Genomic DNA, 27,009 nt, shown 5'->3' with positions numbered 1-27,009 from the left:
GCATGCTAAGTAATAGCATGATAAGTAACGTCATACATTCGTTGTGACCCCCTGTCTGTATGAACTTCTCTTCCTGCATGGCATGGACTTCAAAGTCAGTGATGGCTGGTGGAATTTGAGCTGGTGAGGCGTTAAGAGCAATTAATTAATTTTAGCAAGTCCGATGTTTATGAGAAAACATTTTTTAATGAGATTTTTCGGCACTATTTCTGTGATAAGTGGATCAAAATTGTAGCTCTTATAGGCATTTATAAAGGTATACTAAAAATATTTCAAAGAATTTTTGATTTGTCAACCAAGTCTGAGGGCCTAGAGTACCAGGCAAGACAGCTTGGGCTCTCCCCTTTACATTCTGTACAAATATGTGGGAAGGAGGCCCACACTAGTCAACATATTGACACGGCTAAAGCAAAAGAAAAGCAGTTCTTTCAGGTGAGTGGGGGCGTTGGGTGGTGAGGTGAAGGAAAAGTGTGGAACTGCTTTCAGGAGACAGTCAAAAGGGGGTGTGGAAGAGGAAAGAAATGAGGTTTAACTTATGTAGATGGGCAAGATGGGGAGATAAAAAGGGTATACATGTCTAACATAGAACATAGAGTGAACACAACTGGAGTGGTTGAGACACTCTGCTGACCACTACCCTTCTACACGTCTTAGTAATGTTTAATCCACAGTTACCCAATTTCAGCATGCAAACATTTTCAAGAAAAGAATTACAACAAAATCAGTTTATCTTAAAAAGCTTACAACTACTGACAAAGCCAATTGTCCTGTCTGATTTTTGTCATATGCCCATTTTCTGGATGTAATAAAGCTCAGAGAGACACCAAAATATTGGTCGAGTTGCACACTATAGGAATCACAAAAAATATGTTTTCATGTTTAAGCCACTCCCTTTATTATATGGGCAATGACACTTTTGTTTTATCCAACTCCCACTGAAATCCCAGTTTGGACTTAATGTGTTTCCAAACTTTACCCTCGCTCAAGTTCTGTGCCAGGGAAGTATCGCATAAATGTGCCTTCTTGAAAAGTTTAGAATATTGACAAAGTGCAGGGGGGGCTTGGAAAGGGAAATGTCTTCTCTCGAATGCAGACAAATAAAACGCAAAGCATAGCTTAATAAAAGTACGCATTGCATAAGCTGGTTACCTGCGACACCCTACGGATGAAATGGCATGTGCCAGACAGCAATGCACCCTCTTTTGAAGTTCTTTGACATGACTGGGCCGATAATAGAAAGTTTGCCACTCCTCTGCGTCCGCAGGGGAGGGCAAGGGGGGGCACTTGCCCCCCCCTGGAACACCGGTCCGTCACTATTGACAGCCCCCACAGTGGTGTTTGTCTGCAGGGCCGTCAATTTTAAAAGCGTGAGAAAGCGCTTGTAATGCCGGTCCTGCTGATGGGCAAGAGAGAAGGTCCGGGCCTGGCTGCTCCCACAGCTTGAAGCAGAGGCGCACCTAGAGTCACATTTCGGGGAGGGGGGCACATTTTTCAAGCTAAGGAAGAGTGGAGCTGCAGCCAGGGGCCCTACGAAGGGGTGAAAACCATCAAAGCCTCATTAACGCCGGCACCGAATTACACAATTCGCCCAGAGATGCAATGGGTGTGTCTGCCTGTTTTTTGCGAGATCAATTGGAAAGTCCTTCTGTGCACTCGTGATGTATTCGTGCTCAAGCTATATTCCTTTCTTTTGTTGGTGCTACTACATCCTGGTACCTAATCTTTAGGTGCCCTTTCATATACCATATCGTGTGTGGTGCAGACACTTCTGTTCCGATGGATGTGTGCACTTTTCAGCGAACATTAAAGTTTCATCAATTTCTTTTCCACGGTAATAATCAGTTTTAACTCTTTTTCAGTTGTCAACAAAATATTTTAATTCATATTTTGGTTTCCATTGTTAACTGTTGTTATACGTTTTTTTATATATCCATTATTTCTAAAATAAAATAATGGATATATTTAAAAACAGTTAACAATGGAAACCAAAATATGAATTAAAATATTTTGTTGACAACTGAAAAAGAGTTCAAACTGAACAGAAGTGTCTGCCCCACACACGATATGCCTGTTTTTTGCACCATAAGCACTAGTATTACAGAAGGGTCTGCATATGAGATGGATTAAAGAGTTTACGCCTTGAGCTCCTCATGTTCATTGCAGTATCGAGTATAGCCCCTGGACCACTGTCTGTACTCACTGTCGCCTGCCATGATTCACGAAGGGAAAGCTGTCCCACAGGAACAACTTTTCTTTTCTGAATCATGTACCGACTACAGCTCAGTGTTGGTATCAGATCAACTGTTTGCGACTGCCATTGCGTTTAAAAACCATTGATATATGTCATTGTAAATTGCAATTTGAAGATAGCACCCTTTCCACTGCCCCTCCAAATTCCAATATGAAGTAAGATGCAGAACCCCTTTTGTCAATCATGAAGGTAATACACAACTCTAAAAAGGGGTTTTGCAGTAGCAACCACTGTGATGCTGCAAATTGTAATCTTTATGACAACAACATCCTTTTGTATCTGAGGGCCCTAGTTATTTAGATAAAGCAGGATGTGCAGTGAAAGGAATGACGTTACAAATGAGTAGTGCCTTTAATGCTCTGGAAATGCTAGGATCTCCAATCTACCTCTCTACCTCTACCTCTCTCTCTCTACCTTTCTCTCTACGTCTCTCTCTCTACCTCTCTTTCTACCTCTCTCTCTCTACCTCTCTCTACCTCTCTCTCTACGTCTCTCTATGTCTCTCTTTAACTCTACCTCTCTCTCTACACCTCTCTACCTCTCGCTATCTCTCTCTCTCTCTCTACCTCCGTCTCTCTCTACCTCTCTCTCTCTACCTCTCTACCTCTCTCTCTACCTCTCTCTCTCTACCTCTCCCGCTCTATCTCTCTCTCTCTCTACCTCTCTCTCTACCTCTCTCTCTACCTCTCTCTCTAGCTCTCTCTCTAGCTCTCTCTCTAGCTCTCTCTCTAGCTCTCTCTCTCTACCCCTCTCTCTCTACCACTACCTCTCTACCACTACCTCTCTACCACTACCTCTCCCTCTCTACCTCTCTCTCTACCTCTCTCTACCTCTCTCTCTATGTCTCTCTCTCTATGTCTCTCTTTACCTCTACCTACCTCTCTACACCTCTCTCTACACCTCTCTTCCTCTCGCTATCTCTCTCTCTCTCTACCTCTGTCTCTCTCTACCTCTACCTCTGTCTCTCTCTACCTCTACCTCTCTCTCTACCTCTCTCTCTACCTCTCTCTCTACCTCTCTCTCTCTACCTCTCCCTCTCTATCTCTCTCTCTCTACCTCTCTCTCTACCTCTCTCTACCTCTCTCTCTACCTCTCTCTACCTCTCTCTCTACCTCTCTCTCTCCACCTCTCTCTCTCTCTCTCTCTACCTCTCTACCTCTCTACCACTACCTCTCTAGCTCTACCTCTCTCTCCACCTCTCTCTCTCTACCTCTCTCTCTCTCTCTCTACCTCTCTCTCTCTACCTCTCTCTCTCTACCTCTACATCTTTCTCTCTACCTCTCTCTCTCTCTCCCTCTACCTCTCTCTCAACCTCTCTCCCTACCTCTACCTCTCTCCCTACCTCTCTCTCTCCCTACCTCTACACCTCTCTCTCTCCCTCTCCCTCTACCACTCTCTCTCTACCTCTCTACCTCTACCTCTACCCCCACCTCTACCTCTACCTCTACATCTACCTCTCTCCCCCTCTCCCCCTCTCTCTCCCTACCTCTACCTCTCTCTCTACCTCTCTCTCTACCTCTCTCTCTACCTCTCTCTACCTCTCTCTCTACCTCTCTCTCTACCTCTCTCTCTACCTCTCTCTACCACTCTCTCTCGCTCTACCTGTACGTCTCTCTCTACCTCTCCCTCTCTCTACTGCTCTCTCTCTCTCTCTCTCTCTCTCTCTACCTCTCTCTCTCTCTACCCCTCTTTCTCTCTATCTCTCTCTCTACCTCTCTCTCTCTCCCTACCTCTACCTCTCTCTCTCTACCTCTCTCTCTACCTCTCTCTACCTCTCACTCTACCCCTCTCCACCTCTCTCTCTTCCTCTCTCTCTACCTCTCTCTACCTCTCTCTCTCTCTCTACCTCTTTATCTCGTTACCTCTCTCACCCTCTCTACCTCTCCCACTCTCTCTCTACCCCTACCTCTCTACCTCTCTCTCTCTACCTCTCTCTCTCTACCTCTCCCTCTATCTCTATACCTCTCTCTCTACCTTTACACCTCTACCTTTCTCTCTACCGCTCTCTCTCTCCCTACCTCTACCTCTACCTCCTTCTACCTCTCTACCGCTCTCTCTCTACCTCTGTCTCTACCTCTGTCTCTCTACCTCTCTACGCCTCTCTCTCTCTACCTCTCTCTACCTCTCTACACCTGTCTACCTCTCAACCAGTTGAATTCCGGGAAGCCCAAACCATCAGTATTTCAAATCTGCGCATGAAACGTGGGTAGGATGAGCAGTGCAGCTCAGAAATGGATGTTCTTTTTACATCATTTGTATTTAATAGAATTGGGAAGCAGGAGAGCAGTCTCACAGTTGAGATAGGGATTAACATACACTGGTGACAGCTTTTGAATTGGCTTTAAAACCATTCAAAGATGGCTTCAGCATCTACGTGGGATGTGGTGGACTAAGTGGCAGCCGGAGCCATATAGCACTGCTTGTCATTTAAAAAAAAAAAAAACCAGCATTGACATAGCCAATAGGTCTCCCCTTTGGGACCTTGTAAGGGTTTAGTTGTCTAGTACAATATCCTTGGTGCAACAACTTCAAGTGTTGCATGGCTAAACACTTATAAGCTCCCAAAGGCGAGACCTATTGGCTTGCCAATGCTCTGTTTCATTGTGGTTGCCAGGTAATCTGCTGTAAAGCCTCACATGATTTTTCTCCCACCCCATGGGTTTCTTTGTTTATTTAAGCTCTTTGTTTTATTAGATTTTTTTATTAGTTTATTTAATACTTGTGCTCAATCATGTCGGAGGATGGTGATGAAGTAAAAATGTTGCCCCCCCTTGAAAAATTTCTGCGGACGCCCATGGCACGTTGCATCACACGGTTTGTTCTATCTCAAACTCTCAGTTTCACTACATGTTCAGAATTACCTATAGCGCTCCTGCAAATCATCTACAAAGTGGTTTGTGAAAGGAATACAGAAAAACAAGTCTTTCTTCTTAAGGAAAGATATTTTTTTTCTTGTTGTTGCAATCTCATTTCTGGAGATGGGGGTGAAACAGGAAGTGTTAAAGTGTAAAAATAATAAGGTAATACGCCAAGAAAATAAAGCGCATTCTGACACAACCTGCTTTTTCTTAAACAAAAATAAGCAGGCACACTCCCCATACGGTCCGGCCCCTCACGGTCACAAACAGGAGTGCACTGCACTCGAGACGTTGCCTCCAGGCGTGCACAGGAGTTCACGGTCCTCCAGTCCCCCTCCCTTGAGTCTAGAGCCAATCTAGACACTACTCCCTTTCTGGAAGCAGCACAAGAGATGCCTTGATCAGGCGCTTCTAACGCTTCTTTGTAAAACTGCAGACGGAGTCCCTCCCAGTCTCCTTGTAGTGCAGATAGGAGAGGGTTGCAGTGCACGTCACATTGAACAGAGCAAGGCACCAGTCAAACCCGACATGCGCCCTTCAACCCAAGAAAGCCCAACTATCTCCCTCAACCACGTCCACCATTCAAGCTCCACCCCCCTCCACCCAAAGTCTGACTATGCCTACCCTCACTACTACTGCAGAACAGCAAACTTTTCTCAGGCATGCCACGCACTGCTGCGGCTAATAAAAACAATGGATGGGAATGATTCGAAGTAAAGTAAGAAATCAATTAAATGTGGTTCTGGGGCAGGGGGGGGGGGCGATGCCTCTGAGCTCCAATGTATAAACCGCCTCTGTTCAAAGTCTATGCCATGCAGGAACTTGCTTTGGCGATCCCATTGTGGTGCCTTTCTAAGGGTCACCGCCTGGGACCGCCAAAGCACTACCCGCCAAAACAAGAGAAAACTGCTCATTCTGGCATGCAGACTAGTTTGGCGGTGTGGGATCAGGGAACTGGCGTGGCATTCCACTACCGCAATGCCAAACTTGTAATCAGGCCCTAAATTTGTCGATCATACTTCCATTCATGAACATCTTTCCTGCGGGGTTTTGATAAATGGTCATCAACATGAGCAGGGCCGTTATAATTATATGGTAGTGGAGGAACATACAGCAGTGATGCTTGAAATATGCAGCAAGAAAGCGCAAGCTAAGCAGCAGAATGTCAATGTTTTGCGTTATTTTACTATTTTGCCATTTTAACACTTATTAATACTCATTGCTATTTGAGTTATGGGACAATGAGCAATCAACTCCATTGTATTTTTATGAGTTTTGGTAATGAAAAAGTGAGATTTTTAAAAGTGGCATATGACAATAGCACATATGTAAATATGGTTGTCAATCATATTATAATATTAAAACAGTTAACAATTAATTGTTTCACCACAAATGCTGTAAAGTATAGTCTTTGCTTAGGTTTTCAACTGATACAAACTGTCCTGGCATTTACTAACTTGAAGTCATAAAAAACTAATTTTAAAGTCCATACCTCCATCAAGACGAACAAAGCTGCAAAAAAGAGTAGAGTGGCCCACTCAACTCTATTTAAAATCATCTCAAAATCATGGATATCAGCCAAAACCAAGAGCCACAGAGCACCCAACATTGCAATCCAGCCTAAAAGACAGGATAGAAACAAACAATTATTAATGATGCGGATGATACAAAATAATGCCCACTTTTATGAACTGGCTCTTCGTTCACTGAAGTCAAAATATATAAGCAACATTACTCTACACAGTTTGGTGTTTCCCCACTGTAAAGAAAGTACAGGAAGATATGTGGCCACAGTAAAAGCTCCAGGCTGGATTATAGGCAGATTCAACAATAAAGAGACTTACAACGGTTTACATTAGTTCAAAGCTGTCAATTAAACTTTGAGTAGAGGCACTGCTATCTCTGCACATGGACCACTATCGCCAATGGCAACAGGGCACCATCTTAACAGGAATGTTTTCTTCAGCTTATGTCAAGAAACTTACAGAATTGAAAAAGCAGACCAAAAAAGTGTGAAATAGCCAATTGGGCCAACCTTAGAGGGACGGTTCTCAGACTATATTACTCCCTCGCAGACTTATAAAGCAAGGATGCAATTCCTTAAATGTGCCAATGTCATTAATGGAAATGTATACTTTAGCAAAAGTGAATTATTAGTTGGAGTGGAAGCAATAATGTCAGTATTCTTGTTAGGTTCAGCAAAGGTTTCAGTAATAGAAACCTGAGCTCAGCCCATGGTAGTTATGGCACAGAGCTAACAGGCTTAATTTTGGAAAACAGGTAAAGCATTTAGAAGTATCAAAACAGATAAAAATCTCACTTCACTTTATAAAAATAGAGAATATTTTAATGAACAAAATGACACCAATACGACCCGGAGATATTACTTTTTAAAACTTTGAACTAAAAATAGCACCAAAAAGAGCAAAGCACCAACCATAGGCAACTGGTTACGCTAGAACAGAACAAAGGTTACTTATAAGGGGGAACTGCGTCTCTACAATGCAGGAATTAGCGGCCGGGAGTGGTCGCGCACCACAATGCTCATGTGCGCAGGATGGCTCCCGGCCGTCCTGGCACACGGCACCGGAAATCCCTCTGGTGCAGGCACCAGAGGGATTTCTTTATCTTCCCAAAAGCCTCGGGAGCTGGGGAAGAGCTTCCCGAGCTCCTGAGTCCCCCCCACCTGGTTTCTATGAAATGACGATCAGCCCGCATGTCGCGCTGATGTCATTTCATAGAACCCGAAATAGAAATGAGCCCTTAGGCTCATTTCAGTTTCACTTTATGTGCTCAAGGGGCTATCTCAGCACCCTGACCACGTAGATAGACGGGGGAGGTATCATTGGAAAGGGGAGACTCTCCCTTCTCCAATGGTATTCTTCCCCATGGATCCTTGCTTGGGGATCCCCCAAAAGAGCGATCCCCAAGCAGGGATCCACCAACTAGACACCAGGGAGGGGGGAGCAGCCCCTTGGGCAAGGGCCTTTGTGCCCCCCAAAAGTATTGGCAACATTTTGTCTTTCTGCCCCCCCACCCCCAGGGGGGCAGAAAGCCCACTAGAAACCTGGAATTGTTTGTTGGCAAGTTTGCTTGGAGTGGGGGCTTCCCAAAAACGGACATGCCAATGCCCCTGACCCAGCCACAATTACAGCCTTTCTGCCCCCCCGGGGGTCATATGGGGACACCAATCCACTAGACTTCAGGAATTTATTTTGGGCAATTAGAATTAGGATGGGGGTTGCCCAAAACTGACATGCCAATGCCCCCACCCCAGTCACAATTACAGCCTTTCTGCCCCCAAGGGGGGCAAAAAGTCCAATAGACGCCAGTGATTTATTTTGGGCAATTGGAATTAGGGTGGGGGCTGTCCAAAACGGGCATACCAATGCCCCCAACCCCAAAAGAATTACAGTCTTTCTGCCCCCCTAGGGGGCACATGGGGACAGTAGCCCCAATCTGCCCCCCGGGGGGCAGAAAGCCCTCTATAAACAAGGGATTTGTTTTTGTATTTATTTAGGGGTGGGGGCTGCCCAAATTGGGCAGGACAATACCCCATCCCCCTGAGAGAAATTCCAGTCTTTCTGCCCCTGATCTGCCCACCTGGGGGCAGAAAGCCCACTAGGCGTCAGCGATTACGCTGACTTTTTTATGCATGGGAGCGGGGGCTGCCCAGAATAGGCATACCAATGCCCCCACCCCCCAAAAAAATAGACTCAGTCTTTCTGCCTCCCCCCCCCCCCACCCGATTCCCCCCTGGGGTGCTAGGGTGGCAGAAAACCACTAGGCACAGACTTTTTTTTGCAATGTGCCTACCTATGGATTTTGGGTCCTAGCGCAGCCGGCACATAGGGAAACATAGCAAACCTGTACAATTTTTAAAACTAGACACCATGGGGAATCCAGGACAGGGGGTGTTGTCTGGCTCTCACCAGGTTCTGTTACCCAGAATCCCCTGCAAACCGTAAACTTTGTAAAAAAAAAGTACACACATTTTCCTCACATTTTTGTGGTAGAAAGTTCTGGACTCTGCGTGGATCCACAAAATTTCACCCACTCGCATTCCCCAAAGTCTTCAGAGAAAAATGGTAGCTCACTTGTGTGGGTGGGCTTAGTGCCCACGACAAGAAACGGCCCAAAACACAACATGGGAACACCACATTTTCACAGTGAAAACTGATCCTTTTTTTGCAAAGTGCCTACCTGAAGATTTTGAACCCTAGCTCTGCCGGTTCCTAGGGAAACCAGGAAAACCTATACATTTTTTAAAATTAGACACCCAGGTGAATCCAGGATGGGGTGACTTGTCTGACTCTCACCAGGTTCTGTTACCCAGAATCCCTTGCAAACCTCAAGATTTGTCCAAAAAAACCATTTTCCTGACATTTCTGTGGTGGAAAGTTTTGGAATCTGTGTGGATCCACAAAAGTCCACCCACCCCGCATTTCCCAAAGTCTTCCGAGAAAAATGGCACCTAACTTGTGTGGGTGGGTTGAGTACCCACAACAGGCAAGGGCCCAAAACCTATTGAGGCAACATCAAAATTACCTATCACAAAACAACCTGGTTTTGCAATGGGGATCCCATGAGTTTTTGGCCCAGAGCTCGTCGGCCATCTAGGGAAACCAACCAAACTTACACATTTCAGAAAACTAGACACCCAGGGGAGTCCAGCAAGGTATGGCTTGCATGGGTCCCCCAACATTTCTCTACCCGGAACTCCCTGCAAACCTCAAATTTTGTTAAAAAAATCATTTTTTCTCACATGTCTGTGTGGGAAGGTTGTAGGATCACGAGGCTGACAAATTTCCTACCACCCGGCGTTCCCCCAGGTCTCTGGATAAAAATGGTACCTCACTTGTGTGGGTAGGCATAGTGGCTGCAACAGTAAATGGCCCAAATCGTACTGTGGAGACTTCAAAATGACCTATCACAAAACTATCTGGTTTTGGGGGGGCACTTGGTTTTTTGGCCACGGGCTTGCCACCATCTGGGCAAACCTACCAAAAACCCACACATTTCTGAAAACTAGACACCCTGGGGAGTCCAATGAAGTATGGCTTGCGTGGCTTCCCCAACGTTTCCTTACCCAGAATCCCCTGCAAACCTCATATTTAGCTGAAAAAAACACAATTTCCACATATTTTTGTGTGGAATCACGGTGCCGGCACAAATGTCCTACACCACAGCGTTCTCCTTAGTGTCCTGAGTAAAATTATACCTTACTTGGGTGGGTGTCCAATGCAGAACTGGCTAAAAGCATTTTTGTTTTTTAAATTAGCGCTTAGAATTCCTGGTGCTATATGCTTAATCTCTATGTTTTGGGCTCTTCCCAGTCACATGCCCTTGCCCCACCCACATAAGTGAGGTATAATTTTACTCGGGAGACTAAGGGGAATGCTGTGGGTAGGACATTTGGACCGGCATGATTATTCCACCCAACAATCCTGTTACAGCCACTATGCCTACCCACACAAGTGAGGTACCATTTTTATCGGGAGACCTGAGGGAATGATGTGTAGAATGAGAATTGTGGATTCACCCAGATTCCAGAACTTTCCCACGCAGAAATTTGAGAAAAAAGTGATTTTTTCAGCCATAATTTGAGGTTTGCAGAGCATTCTGGGTAAGGAAATGTAGGGGGACCCACACAAGCCATACCCCAGGTGTCTAGTTTTCAGAGATGTGTGGGTTTGGTAGGTTTCCCTAAATGGCCGCCGAGCTCTGGCCAAAACCTCATGCGACCCCCCTTGCAAAAACAGTTTGCTTTGTGATAGGTAATTTTAATGTTGCCTCAATAGGTATTGGGCCCTGGTCTGTCGCGGGTACTTGACCCACCCACACAAGTGAAATATAATTTTTCTTGGAAGACTTTGGGGAATGCGGGTTGGGTGGAATTTTCCCCTGGGTGTCTAGTCTTCAAAAATGAATAGGTTTGGAAGGTTTCCCTAGGTGCTGGCAGAGCTGAGGTTAAAAATCTACAGCAAGTCACTTTGCAAAAAAAGGGTCAGTTTTCATTGTTAAAAAAAGTGTGTCCACATTGCTCTTTGAGCAGTTTCCTGTTGCGGGCACTAGGCCATCCTACACAATTGAGGTACCATTTTTATCGGGAGACTTATGGTAACACAGAATTGTAGCGCAACTGTTCTTAACTATTGCCTTTCGATGCATTTCTGGTTTCCAATAGAAAGACAATGTGTAAAAAAGAAGTCACTTTGAAAAATGAGCTATAATTCTCATGCTAGTATGATTACTCACAATTTCGGAAATGTGCAAATATCTACTGCTTCTAAACTCTATATTTTGTTCCAATTTCAGAAATACATAGGTTTTTCAATGTATATATTTTCCCAAATTAATTGCTATATACCCAGTACATAATAAAAAAACATTGAAAGACGCTGCTCAGTTATTTGCTTTGGGTTTGTCGGGTTCTTGGTGAACCTACAAGTCGTATATATCCCCACAACCAGAAAGGTCCAGTGGATTTAACGCTATTGCTTTCAAAACAGCTGTCATAATTAGAAGAAGTTACAGGTGAAAACGTTGACAAAAATGGCTGTTTTTTTCAACTAACGTTCAAATTTTCCTATATTGAACTTTTTCTCAAACGCAGTCCGCAGAGTCCAGGACCGTGTTTTGCTGCGGAGCGAGGGAGACTGCGGGAAACTGCGGGAAGGCTGCAGCGGCGGCGGCGAGTGGCGTTTGCGTTGGCATGCGGGGGACAGCCGGAGTTGCTGGTACTTGCTGGAACTGGCACACATAGGCGCATCGACACCCTCCCGGAGCTGCCGGATCCGCTGAGCCCACTGAGCACGCCGCCGCCCGCCCACCTTCCACCATCCGCCATCCGCTGTCTGCTATCTCTCTGACGGTGAGAGGGGAGCGGGGGTGAGCAGGGTGACTGGGGCTGCTTTTACTCAGCTGCTCCGTTGTACCGCGTTCTGTGCTCCCGGCCCCGTGTGGACGGTGGAGGACGGCTGCGAGCCCCCCGGGACCTGTGCGCGAGTGCGGGGGACTGACAGTTTCAACAGTAGCGCCGGCCCGCTACCCACACATCCCCCCCATACCCTAACCGAAGGAGCGGCACAAGGCACAGGGTGCAGGAGAGGTGGGGGCAAGGGGCGTGATGGGCCACGTACAGCCAACTGCCATCCAAAAGCTCACGGAAGCCCACGGAAGCCCCCACCACAAAGAAATAGTAATAGGTGGAGGACCAAGCTTTTGGCCCTGTACTGCCCCCCCACCTACATATTGTCGTGTTGGTCTGTGCTGGTTCACACCCAGACCCCACTACCTCACCATTAAGGGGTTACAGGGGGACAAGGAGGCGCAAGGAAGAGCACAAGGCGGCGACAGCAGCACATCACCAGCACCAGCGGTGGAAGGAAACCGCAAAGAGACCCCACTGATTCACAGCGGGAATCAGTACTGCCCAAGGCCCAGAACAACTCACGGATCCCCGCGGGGGGAGTTAGAAAAACATTAAAGAGGCAAAAGGCAGAGGGAGGGAGGCAACAGGCGGCGGGAGACGGCCAGTAGAAGTAAGCTCAGCCATTGCATTAACCTCTGCATTACTACGTCTAATTCATTGATTCACTTCCGCCCCGCATCCAAACTCCTAATTCTTCTTCAACGCAGTACCGACATGAGGTCTGGAAGAGTAAGAAGACCCCTCACAAGGCCTTCTCTCAAATCCAAAAAGAAGGCAGCCTTACTGCCAACCGATGGGAGTAAAGAAGTTTCAGTAATAGACGACCCCACTAGGTGCAACACCAAGGACAATGGTACCATCAGTAAAAGCGACATCCAAGAAATAAATGTGTCTAACGGTCGGCCCGACAGACAACCGAGCAAAGAATTCGCAACCTACAATGGACTTAAGAGGTGGAAACCAGCTAAACGGAACCCCCAAAAGAGTTAAAGGAGCCAAAAGGAAAAAGCAGGACGAGATTGTGAATATATATATAGATAGACAGTCATCTAAAAAGCACACGAGTCTCTATCAGCCAAAAATCTACACAAAATGTACTTTTCTCAAAGATCCTGGCAACATAATTTATTCAAACAACGACATCATCACGGGTCTACAATCCCCGCTGCGACTGGAGGTAGCGGAAAGCCAGTCAGTAACAGAATGTCAGTCAATCCAAGCAACTGGAACAACAGTCGTTGAAATCCACAACCCCCAAACTGAAATGGAGACAACAGCCCATTGGAAAACTAAAAGGGGGGACGGAGTACAAGGGGGACAAAATGGTAACAGTGCAGAAGCCTCTGATGCGGATAGCGGCCAGCTTAGTCGCCACACCAACTCCTCACCATATGCAGGGCACCCGGTACAGAGTTTTGGTAAACTCACGCCCGTGAATGATATGAACTCAGAAAAGAAACATGGGGCCCTACAACCTAATGACCTACCTGAGCATCAGCAGGCCAACGACGTGAGAGAACACTCCCCCTCTTCTCTAAATTCTCAACCACATCAGAACTCTCGAAGGAGCATTTACAACTAGCCATGTAACATGCTGCACCCCAAATAACCAACCAGCCACGCATCATGACATCCTAATAGCCGAGGAACAGCAAAGGAGCTCCAATCCACTAACTCACCCTCCACAACTGCCACCTGTGGACCTCAGTAATCCAGACATGACCTTTCTGGCAATACAAGAATGGGAGGATCTAGTAGCTTCATACAGCGTAAAGCCTACCCATAACAGCTCCACAGAAGAGGTTGCCTCCCGTCCATCGTAGGGAGTAACGGTCCCACTAATATATTTTGGGCAAACCTATTGAACACAATTCAACTGTCAGCCACAGCACTGCAGTATCAATCAGACAAACTGGATCTGCAGTTAACCGTCCTCCAGGCGCTAGCAGATGCCACAACAGGGATAGAAAATAAACTATCAGATCTTAATGGCCTTATAAAAAGAAGGCAAGAAGCAGCAAAACTATCGCAAATAATAAGAACTGAGAGCATCTGCTCCCAGATAATTGATAAGTTATCAACATTACCGACAACTCTGGGGAACCTCCTGGTGGACCTAAAAGAAAACATAACAATGCACCTAGTCACAGAGGCAAAGTCCAGCAGTACAGGTCCCAGCCAAAAAACATCAGGTGGCAACATCCACCACATCGCCAGTTAGCAAGGTGACTTATCCCCTAAACTCAAAAACACAAGAGATGATTCCTTCCTGAACACTTTCATCAATGGCAGGGAAGGTGCAGAGGCATCTACAAATGCACGTGCCCACCGCAAACAAAGAAGGAAGGGTAGGAACAGAAAGACAATAGATGCTTGTTGCATCAACGAGATTGAGTCAATAACAACGCCAGGAGACAAAGAACAAAAACGAAAAAACGAGAAGCTCATGGAGGACAAAAAGTCACCTCCCATAGATATCTAACCAACCGACACAACGACTCTGATATTAGCAGAGACCTCATTACTGAAACAAGTAAAAGAGGGAGCAGGCAAACAGACGGAGCAGAAAGTCACCGGCCCAGTCATTAATAAACAACTAACCCCTGCAACAGATTCTGCACACGACATACGGAGTAGTGGAAGTATAACAGAAGTTAAATAGTCAATAGCATTGTCACAACAAACGCAATGTGGAATGCACGACAAAGATCAGGCCCAAGGGGTTTTGACCTATTTCAGCATAGACGAAATAAACAGCAATCAGTCAACAAACCATGCTGAACTCCGCAAGGACACCACCACCTGGAATCAACATGGATTCACCACCACTTACAACACGTTATATAGTGCCGAACCCCTAAACAGTGTCAACCAACACATGTCACGCACTTATCCGTGCAGACAGTCCCCAGGAACAAACGAGACAGACATCATTCTGTTCATCCCTGAATTTAAATCTAGAGGTAGAGTGGACACCCTAAACAGGGGCAATATACTAAGACTTATCCACTCAATTGTAAGTCTATCACACATTAATACAGCAGATCTGCTATCAATCGAATTTTACTCACCAACTGACCGATGAGACAGTGAAACAACAAAGTCAGTTTGGAACACAAAAGAATTAGCATGTCAAATTTTAGGGGAAACACTTGGATTCTCCAAATGGGGATTAAAATTGGTACCGGGAAAGAGACCCGCTTATCCCACCCCACTCCTAGCAGGAAGCAATAAAGACCACCCAAAAAAAGTCAACTTGATTCTAAAAGGAGCACGCAGTAACTCACCAGGACTGAATGACACCCCAATATCCTCGACAATTTACCAAGATAACCCAAGCTGGGCAAACATACGGCGGACAATAACCGCAGGCGCCACAAAGTGACAAAGGTCACCAAGCCAGTCCTCCATAAAAGCGGACACTCCAAACATAAAAATATGCATTTGGAACATAAACGGTCTGACTAGCAAACTAGACGACCCAGACACACTAAACCACCTAAAATCATTCGACCTGATTCTGCTCCAAGAAACCTGGGAGGCGAAAGAGTTCTCTCTTCAAGGATACTCAACTCAAATCCATCCAGCCATAAGAAACTCGCCCTATGGTCACAGCTCAGGAGGCCTGGCATCGCTAGCTTCAATACTTACCATAGGAAAAATGGAAGCAATAAAGGCAAAAATTACACCTCCAAGCGCCATACAGGCAATAGCAATAACGATCAAAATAAACCAGGTTGCCCAACAACTGCATATAATAAACACATATTTACATCCTAAGCATAGATTAAAAGGCGCAGGAGAATTGGTCAACGAGGTGGCAAGATTGATGGAAGAAAGGGAAATAGAGAACTTACTACTGGCAGGCGATTTTAATCTTCAACTCTTCGGAGACAAACCAGAAGACGAAATGGTACAGGACCTTAACATCGCTTGGGGAATTCCTAATCAAGCCCCACCCACTCCCAACAAGCAAACAAGATGCTCAAGTCAGCTATTAAGAGGCCTAGAGCAGCTAAATCTGAGGGTATTAAATGGTCGATTTGTAGAGGACACACCTCCAGCATTTAAGTACTTTTACTCATCTACCTCTTCGCACCTCGACTTCACCCTCGTAACACTCCCTCTGTTTGACGCTATTTGCTCATTCAAGATCAGTGTAAATGGTGAAAGCGACCACCAACCACAGGAAGTGGAACTATACGGCACCAGAGGGATTGACCTGGAAGAAAGAAAAACTGCTGGCACTGAGCACACCACCAACCTCAGACGGATAAGGTGCAAGACTAACAAAGTAGAAGAGCTTACAATCAATGCAAGAGCAATCCTGAATCAGATCTCAAGTTTGTCAAGGAACCCACTAGAGACTTTGTAACAGAACTCGGAACAAAATTCGCCACAGAGCAAAAAGCCTACACTACGAGCTCATCAACCCACACAACAGCAAAAGTAACCACACAGGAGATAAAAAAACTAAAACTGGAAATAACTATGATCCTTAGGAAACCCCGCAAACAACCAAACAACGACCCCTTGCATGAGGAGCTGCGATCCCTAAAGACTCGGCTCAACAAGTCGATCTGGGAAAGGAAAAGGAAAATTAACGAGAACCTCTGGCGAAAATCGTATACGATTCTTAACAGAATAACAGCGCCAGGTTCTGGAAAACAATACAAAGCCTCCAATGTCCAAGCCACAAAGGAATAAATTCACACGTATCGGAACCCTAGTGGGCTCACTATTTATCAACACATTTCAATGACAATTCCTGAGGAGGGCTTACTTAGAGGAAAAAATCTAACTATAAGGATCATAAAGAGTAATATGAAAACGACATTCAATCATCGAACAAATGCAAACGTAAACAAAGACACTATTCCGGTGAAGATACCATGCAACTCTGCAACGATGGAGATAGACGGAATATCAAGCTTTAGACCACCTTCAGGCAGTGAGGATAATAAACAAACAACAACAGTAGCCAGGATTAAGCAACAAATATCCAAAGGGAAACCGGAAGGAGCTCCTGGGCCCAATGGAGTCCCGCCAATAATGTACAAGTACGAAGCCAACTTCTGGAGCGAGACACAGGTGTCACTCTTCCAGGAAGTTAGGGAAACAGTGCCCTTCAACTTGGAGGATCAATACTTAGTCCGATCCACAAACAGGGTGATAGGAGTACTCCAAGTAATTACCGCCTCATCGCCCTAATTGATACAGAGGCAAAGTACTACGTGGGCCTCCTCCTGGAGGAACTAACATCGTGGGCAACCCTAAAACACATCATTCCCGTCAACCAAACCGGATTCTGCAGAGGACAGGGCACAATCACAAACATCATGGCGTTAACCCTATTGACAGACGCTGCCAAGACAACCAAGAGCTCACTATTTCTATGTTTTATAGATTATAGTGCAGCGTTTGATCATGTTGACCGAAACAAACTCTGGTTGAAACTAGACAAGTGGGGGATACCCGGGCCACTACTGCAGCAGCTGATACTACTCCATACCAACACCTGGGTCAAGATCAAACTTGGTAGCGGGATGCACCTTTCCAGACAAATTAACACCACTAAAGGTCTAAAACAAGGATGCGTCCTTGCCCCCATGTTGTTCAATCTTTTCCTCGCAGACTTGCCCGGAGAATTGAACTAATTCACACGCACCACAGCTGGGAGACATCTCGCTATCAAACCTTTACGCCGATGACCTGGTCTTGGTAAGCCGTTCCCCAATTGGACTGCAACATCTCTTGGACACTACCAATCAATTTAAAAAAAAAAAGCTTTGAAGATAAACCTAAACAAGACTAAAGTAATGTCAGTGAATTACAACAAATCAAAGAAATTGGCATGGTCCTTGGATGGTCAAAGGCTGGACCAAGTTACCAACTATAAATACCTTGGCATATTATTAGAAAGCAGAGGCTCGTTCAAACCACAGCTAGAGGCTATAAGCTCGGAAGGGAACTACTTTTCATTTCTCAATGAAGCAGTTACAAAAAGTTCTCCCTGATCGATCATTTGGCCCCCTCCTACAGGTGATTAATGCACGCCTCCAGCCTATGCTCACATACGGAAGCGAACCCATGCAAGGGAAGGACGCTAATGCCCTAGACAAAATAATCAGCAGAGCATATAGGGCAATCTTCCGTCTGCCAAATTATGTGTCTCCTGCCCAAATTCGTCTTGAATTTGGCATCCAAAAACAAACAGTAGAGAGAAGAGGCGCCTATATAAAATGCTGGCGCAAAATCAAAGGCTCGGAACGAGGAACCCTAAATGTTCATTTATGGACAGAACTGTCAATACGATCAAACTCACCCGCTAAGAAATACCTTTTAAAATCTTTGGAATATCTGGACCTAACCAGCCTCTGGGAGTCATCAGCTGACAACAACAGTTTCAAAAAGGTGGTAACAAAAGTTACTAAATTAATATCATCTACTGAAGATAAAGAAACCCTGGCCAAGAGGGCACATGGATGGGCTGTGCTGAAAGATTACAATGCCCTGAAACCGCATGAATATTTGAAAATGGGCCTCATGCGGAAGACAAAAGATACATTTCTAAACCTGCGGTTCGGAATTCTACCAATTCTACCTCACTTGGCACCATGGAAAAGGAAGCCAGACGAACATCTTTTCCGTCTTTGCAAATCAGGGAATGAGGATTTAATCCACATAATCTGTATCTGCCCTAACCTGATAGACATAAGGCGCGCCCTATTTCGATCACTTTGGAATCAAAAAGGTGTAAAAAGCTGCAGGCAAGCCGTAATGATATGCTTCAAACCAGAAGAGGTCCAGTTAAATTGCAGACTGATGAAGTTTTTTGACATTGTGTCTACAAGACTTACTCAACCACACGGCGCAGTGATCAACGGCATGTAAGAACTCGCCAATCAAGAAATAGTCTGCCAAGGCCTGCCAAGTCCAAGCATGCAGAGACCACTGACTTACACTTTCAATTTCACAAGCGGGTTAGAGACACTGTAATTGAGAATGATAACTTAATATGGTTTTAAATACCTTTTTCCTTTAACAATACACGCGTTTTTAAGTTTATAACGATTTTAATGATGTACGTTTTGTATTGTGAGTACAATAAAGTAAATCTAAATCTATATTGAACTGTTAGTTTCTACAAAGAAACGTTGAAGGATCTACACAAATGACCCCTTGCTGAATTCAAAATGTTGTCTACTTTTCTAAAATGCATAGCTTTCCAGGATCCATTATTGCTTTCTCACCGATTCCTACCATTAACTGGAAGGAGGTTCAAAGCACAAAAAATAGCAAAAATTGGCTATGTCCCAGAAAAATGCCAAAATTGTGTAAGAAATTTTGGTTTTCTGACCAAAGTCAGCTTGTCCCTAAAAGCTGGGAAGATGATGATTTGAGCACCACAAGCCCTTTGTTGATACCATTTGCAGGGAGAAAAATAGACGCTTCATCTGTAGCTCTTTTTCCCCCCAAATCTTTTTTAGCTGTATTTTGGCTAATTTCTGGGTCCCCTCCAGGGGAATCCACAAACGCTGGGTAACTTTAGAATCCCCATGATGTTGGAAGAAAAGGACGTAAATTTGGCCTGGATACCTTATGTGGTCAAAAAGTTACCGGGCCTAAGCGCAAACTACCCCAAATAGCCAAAAAAAGGCTTAGCACAGGGAGGGGAGGCCTAGCTGAGAGGGGTTTAAATAAGTATAAATGTTTGTGTGTACATGTGTGTATGTATATACATATACACACACGAATATACATATACACATTAATACACACACACATATACACACACACATATATATACACACACACATACACACACACATACACACACATATATACACACACACACACACACACACACACACACACACACATTACGTACTGGCGATAGTACCAAAGTTTCCATAGCAAAAGCATTTTTTATTTTGCCAATAACTTTGACACCGCTTGACGAATCTTCATCGCATTTTAAAGAAACATCCCCTTTTTGGGTCAGCTACTGTGTGGGGTCGAGAACAAAAGCGAGGGGGGGTCCCAAAACGCATTACCTCATATTAGGTCTATGGATATTTTTTTTTTTTAACACGATTACAGCCCAAACCGCTAAATGGAATTACATCAAATTTCGCAGAAAGCTAGATGTTCCAGAAAGCGTGGTTTTTTTTATTTGGTTTAAATACGTTCAGTAGGTTCAGAGATATTTCAGTTTAAAAAATATCGATATCTAGACCCCACTAGCCGTTAAAATCAGGTTTGTATAATTAAATTTTGCCCCAAATTTGCAAGTGGATCCGCAGCAAAATTGAGGAAAACTAGAAAGGGAGGACGGGCTCCTGCGCTTCGTTAGTTATCAGCCCTCGGGTGGTTCTGGTCTCGGGCCATTTGTGTAATAAGAGGTGGGGAGCTCAGGGTCCCCCGCCTGGGGCTTATTGCCCCCGGGACCACTACCTTCCTAGGACTTATTGCACTGTGAACAGGGGCCTCTTGGACCCCGGGAACCTACACCTCCTTGAGCCTCATACCAAATATAAATGGGGAGCCTCTTGTACCCCCCCTTGCCCCAATGACTGACTCCTCCTATGGGCTTTTGTTAAATTCAATGCAGGAGCGCACACCCTCCGCAGCCCCAGGGACCACCACTTTCCCAGGGAATTACCATAGAAATGCAGTGGTCCCAACACAGGCCAAGGGATTGCCACCTCCCCAGGGCTCAAATAATATGAGCGAAGAAGTTAGATGCGGACCCCCATCCCCGGGGCCCAACACCTCCCCATGCTAAATGTAACAAAGGAGGGGGCAGCGACTTTTCAAAGATGGCCTTTGGGACTGCCACTCCCCAGGGCTGACTCCTACTGTGTCCCATGGTGCCCACCCTGGGACAGAGCAGTTTGCTTTGGCAGGAGCTTTATCGCTCCCGCCAAGCCTCCCGTTTTTAGCAACCAAGAGCATTGAAAATTCTCTTGCATGCTGAAAGTGAGCACAATTGCTTTTACACATAGGAAGCTGCATGTTAGCAACTCCCTCTCTGTCAAAGCAATGCCTGCTCCCGCAGGAGGCCGAGAGCTGGCAGGGACCGCGTGGGCCTTGAGCCTCCTCCAGCAGTCCCAGTGGTGAGTGGATGGCCTTGAGGCACTGACTTTAAATGGCCAGTGGCTGGGGTCCCCGGGACCCAATACAGCTCAAGGAGGGTGGCCACGCAGCTCCCAATCCCATCTTTCAATGGCCGGGCCCCGGAGGATAGGGTCCCTGGGGCTGAAATCGACCCAGGGAGGGGGATTGACAAGTGCCCTACTGTTACCTCCAGTAAGACCCACACGGTGGGATTGCTGAGAGGTGTTCGAAGGACGATTGCTTAGAAGACTTCAGAGGCCACGTCCCCTTTCTTCTCCACCACTCTGCAAATGTGCTCCTGGTGCACTGCTGGTTGAGTGATGAAGTCCTCCTGGATGCTGAGGGTTCTTGGGGGCCAGAATCCCTTGTGTTACCTCAGTAAGTCCAACACAGCAGGAATCCTGAGTGCTGGTTGGAGCCCCCTCTCCACCACTCTGCAAACGCTACTACTAGTTAAAAAAACAACCGAAACTCACTTAGAAAAAACAAAAGGTTACAGGGGTGTTATAGTTATAGGCCCAAAAAAAACTTTGGGCTAATTTCTTGTCCCCCCTCCATGCGTCATAAGGGGGTCAGAATGCCTGTATACTGATATCATATGTGTTTTTATACTTTATTTTACCTAACCCCAACTGAAACGACAAACCTGGAAACCTGGAAATCGGCTTCGATACTGCCACTACTGAAAAAGCCCAACCTGGACCCAAAGGAGCCAAATAATTTCAGACCCATATCCCGTCTTCCGTTACCAGCAAAACTGGCCGAGAAAAATATGAATCTACAGTTCAGCACTTTTCTAATTAGGAAAGATGTGCTGGACACAACTCAATTTGGGTTCAGAAAAGGGCATAGTACTGAATCCGCATTTATAAAATCTACGGAGATCAGAGAAGCTGTGGACAGCGGAGGCAAAGCTGCCCTGATTTTGTTGGACCTGTCCGCAGCCTTTGATACGTCCATCATGATGTTCTGATGGATCGTATGACTCAATGTGGTATCCAAGGCAAAGCCCATGACCTCCTTAGATCTTTTTTGTAAAACAGAACTCAGACGGTGGCATTGGGTAATTTTAGTTCCAAGCCCTTCTCACTGCCTTGTGGAGTACCCCAGGGGTCTTCTCTTAGTCCTACTCTTTTTAATGTTTATGTTATTTCATTAGCGACCCTGATTAAATCATTTGGTTTCAGTTTGACGTCATACGCAGACGACACACAAATAGTGGTGGCTCTGCGGCCTGGTCAGACTTCAGGAATTGAAGACAGGTTCCACGATTGCATGGCAGCAATTGGAAAATTTATGTCACAGAATTGTCTAAAATTAAACTCTGAGAAGACTGAGGTCATCCTGTTTGGGAATGACTCTAATTTTTGGCCCTCTAGATGGTGGTCTAAAGATATGGGATCTCCTCCTATTCCTATTAGGAAAGTGAAGAATTTAGGTGTCATCATCGACGAGAAACTTAGTTTTGGAGACCAAATCAATGCTATGGCTTCTTCCGTCTATTTGTTAATCAAAATGATTAAGAAAATACTGCCCTTTTTGCCTATAACCTGCCAGCGAACAGTAGTCCCAGCCCTCGTGTTGTCTAGACTGGACTACTGCAATGGCTTGTATTTAAATATTCAGGAATGCTTTGCAAACAAACTTCAGATGCTACAGAACGCAGCCGCAAGGCTGATTACAGGCACGCCCAAATTCGCATCTATTTCCAAAGAATTAGAGAAACTTCACTGGCTGCCAGTCAAGCATCGAGTACGTTTTAAATCCCTGAGTATGGTGTTTAAGGCACTACACGGGATAGGACCTGCTTTTCTAAAACAGAAATTAAAATGGTATACACCAAGCAGAACTCTGCACTCCGAAGGAGCTAAGCTGGTGACTGTGCCATCTATTAAAAAATCTACATGGGGAGGGAAAAGCTTCCTTTTTTGTGCAGCCAAAGCCTGGAACGAGCTTCCCCCATTTTTAAGAAATGCCAAAGACCTACTCACTTTCCGGAGAGGCCTTAAGACCTGGCTGTTCACTCACTGATCTCAGATAGCTCACCTAAATCTCAGAGAATTAGTGGGATAGCACCAGGACACCTTCGGGTAATTGTCGCGCTTTATAAATAATGATAACATAACATAACAAACCAAATGGCGGTCACAACCTTCCTGTCAGGTTACAGCCAGCCAATCAGGGCCTTGCATTTTCCCCAGAACCACGGATCTCCTGTGGCTGGATCCACGAATGATCTGCATTCCCTAAATATTTCAAAATTTCTTTGTTAAATAACCCTAAACTACTCAACAGATTTACACCAAATTATATATTTACTGAGAAAAAACATAGGTTTCAGGCACAATCTAGTTAAAAATTAGCCTTTAAAAAGCCATTGAAATTCACTGAAAAAACATAGGTTTCAGGCACGTTATTCCCCTTAGCTGTGCCCTACGCACCGACCAGAGCCCTCCGCTCTGGTTCACTGCTTCTCGCAACCACAACCAAAGTCAACAAAGCCCGATGGGGCGGCCGCTCCTTCTCCCATACTGCTGCGAGGCTTTGGAATTCTCTCCCCTTGGTCCTTAGAGAGAATAAAAACCGGATGGCATTCAGGAAAGCTCTGAAACCCCGCCTATTCGCAAAAGCGTACTGATTCACCTAATTGCCTGCTACAGTAATCAGTCAAAGCGCTGCGAGGCCTCCGGGTAGTTTACGTGCTATATAAGTGCAATTTTCATTTCATTTAAAAAACACCTGAAAAAACCATAGGTTTCAGTAACAATATAGTTAGTTGGACATTTCACTCGTACAAAACAATAGAAATTCCCCCGTTATAGTTAGTTCAGCTAACTATAACTTGCGCCCCCGCAATGCACTGCTGATGACGTCACATATTACATCATTCATGACCTGGTCAGTAACATCACTGATGAGATCTCAAATTAGATCACTGATGACATTATCCAGTGACTGTGTGTTTCTCTAAAGTTTAAATAGGTTTTATATTTATGCCAAGGTGTATTGAAGAATGAGTGGGTCTATAGGTGTCTGGATGGAGGATTTAGTATGTGCGTGACTGACTATATAAGTGAGTGATTAAATGTGTCTTACTGAATGCATGGGTTAGTGACTATGTGTGTATCAGTATGTCTGTTGTTGTGTAAGCTGCTGCATGTGTTGGTCAGTAGCTACATGAATGTCTTTATGGGTTATTGATTGGTTGCCTGAGTATTTGTACGGGAGACAGTGTCTGTGTGGGTGGGATGGAGGTGTGTGACTGTGCATAGATGTGTGAGTGGTTGATTCACTGGGTGTATTGGTTCAAGAGTGAATGTGGAAACAGCTGTATGGGCGGGTGAGTGTGTGTATGGGTGTAATGGTGAGAGATTGGATGTCTCAGTGGTACATGTCCAAGTAACTACATATGTAAAAGGCAGTGTATGTGAGAGTTGGAGTATATAAATGACTATACGTGAGAGACAGTGACTGTGAGAGTGGCTGTATGGTTGAGTGTGTATCAGTGATTGTATAAGAGATTAAGTATGTATTAGTATAGGTTTGAATAAGTGAGGTGGTGTGTGTATAACTGTATAGGTGAGGAAATGGGAGTGTGATTGATTCTTTGCATGACTGACTAGGTGTGTGAGTAACTCCATGGATGAGTGGCGGTGTGTGAGTGTCTGTATAGGTGTAAGAGTGCATATGATAGTGTTGTATTGATGAGTGATTGTATGTATGAGTGATTGTATGTATGAGTGATTGTATGGGTGAACGAGTGGATATGTGTGTGTAGACCTAAGCTTCAGTGAGTGGGTATGTAGTAACTGGTATTGGTAGGTCTATGGTTTAAAAAATGGTAGTCTGTATTTTAGGGATGTATGACGTTATAACGCATACTATTACAACGCATGATTTTACAACGCAACTTTTACAACGCAGGATCCATTACAACGAATACCATTACAACGTAAGTATAGGTAAGTATATAATATAATATTTTTTTTAAATGTAAGTTATTAAATTTAATATATTTTTATTTTATTTAATTTCAATTTAATTTAATTTTTTTAATTTAATTTAATTTTTAAAAATACCCCTTTACCCAAAAACCCAAACCTAGCCCTGAACCCTAAAAATACCCCTTTACCCAAAAACACAAACCTAGCCCTGAACCCTAAAAATACCCCTTTACCCAAAAACCCAAACCTAGCCCTGAACCCTAAAAATACCCCTTTACCCAAAAACCCAAACTTAGCCCTGAACCTTAAAAATACCCCTTTACCCAAAAACCCATACCTAGCCCTGAACCCTAAAAATACCCCTTTACCCAAAAACCCAAACCTAGCCCTGAACCCTAAAAATACCCCTTTACCCAAAAACCCATACCTAGCCCTGAACCCTAAAAATACCCCTTTACCCAAAAACCCAAACCTAGCCCTGAACCCTAATACCCCTTTACCCAAAAACCCAAACCTAGCCCTGAACCCTAAAAAACCCCTTTACCCAAAAACCCATACCTAGCCCTGAACCCTAAAAATACCCCTTTACCCAAAAACCCAAACCTAGCCCTGAACCCTAAAAATACCCCTTTACCCAAAAACCCAAACCTAGCCCTGAACCCTAAAAATACCCCTTTACCCAAAAACCCAAACCTAGCCCTGAACCTTAAAAATACCCCTTTACCCAAAAACCCATATCTAGCCCTGAACCCTAAAAATACCCCTTTACCCAAAAACCCAAACCTAGCCCTTAACCCTCAAAAATACCCCTTTACCCAAAAACCCTACTTACCTATACTTGCGTTGTAATGGTATGCGTTGTAAAGGTATATGCGTTGTAAAAAAATGCGTTGTAACGGTATTCGTTGTAATGGATCATGCGTTGTAAAAATTGCGTTGTAAAAGCATGCGTTATAAAAGTTGCGTTGTAACGGGTGTATACCGTATTTTAGAATGGGTGTATCAAAGGTTATATTAGGGTTTGAGGAGGTGAATCGTATTATCACATGGATGATGTCAGCAGTGATGTCATTTGAGATATCATCAGTGATGTCATCAATGTCACTGACCCTGTCATGAATGATGTAATATGTGACATCATCAGCAGTGCATTGCGGGGGCGCGAGTTATAGTTAGCTGAACTAACTATAATGGGGGAATTACTATTGTTTTGTATGAGTGAAATGTCCAACTAACTAGAACGTCCCTGAAACCTATGGTTTTTTCAGGGAATTTGACCGGTGTTTTAACTGCTAATTTCTAACTATAACGTGCCTGAAACCTATATTTTTTTAAGTGAATTTCAATGTTTTTTTAAATGCTAATTTCTAACTATAACTTGCCTGAAACCTATATTTTTTTAAGTGAATATCAATGGTTTTTTAAATGCTAATTTCTAACTATAACGTGCCTGAAACCTATGGTTTTTTCAGTGAATTTCAATGGTTTTTTAAATGCTAATTTCTAACTATGCCTACAAAGTTAGGACATGTGAAGAAAGAGGAAGAAAAGCGCAGCAAGAAGCAAGACAAATGCAGAAAGAGGCAACAGAAATCCAGAAAGACGAAGAAAAGTGCAGGAAGAAGCAAGAGATGTGCAGAAAGAAAAAAGAGCAGAAAGTCCTCCTTTGCCCCGAACTTTTTAGTGACCGGGACTGGTGGAAATTGACTGACTAACCAGGACTGGAGCAAGTGCTATGCTAAAAGACACATAGAATACAGTGAAAACACGTACATACACTAGGGAACACTATGCATTGGGGTACCCCTGTAATGAGCAGGACCTCTGTATTTGCCATGAGTTAATGCCTGGGTCATTGAATGAGTACACGGGTAGTGACTGGATAATTAAAGTGCTGCAAGG

The 27,009-nt window shown here is 44.6% G+C and overlaps 1 protein-coding gene across 2 annotated transcripts in view; it reads right to left on the bottom strand.

Moving 5' to 3' along the window:
• Positions 1–27,009, bottom strand: part of OCA2 (OCA2 melanosomal transmembrane protein) — a 1,149,362-nt gene that overhangs the window by 299,901 nt on the left and 822,452 nt on the right. For both annotated transcript variants that reach the window (XM_078656175.1, XM_078656174.1), the window contains one exon: positions 6,602–6,729. In XM_078656175.1, the coding sequence (XP_078512301.1) occupies positions 6,602–6,729 (128 nt within the window). The remainder of the gene's footprint in view (positions 1–6,601; positions 6,730–27,009) is intronic.

The sequence above is a fragment of the Lissotriton helveticus genome, chromosome 8 (genome assembly GCF_964261635.1).
Source record: "Lissotriton helveticus chromosome 8, aLisHel1.1, whole genome shotgun sequence".
NCBI classification, from domain to species: Eukaryota; Metazoa; Chordata; class Amphibia; order Caudata; family Salamandridae; genus Lissotriton; species Lissotriton helveticus.
Note: the sequence above shows the minus strand (reverse complement) of the source record. Positions and strands in the feature narration are given on the sequence as shown.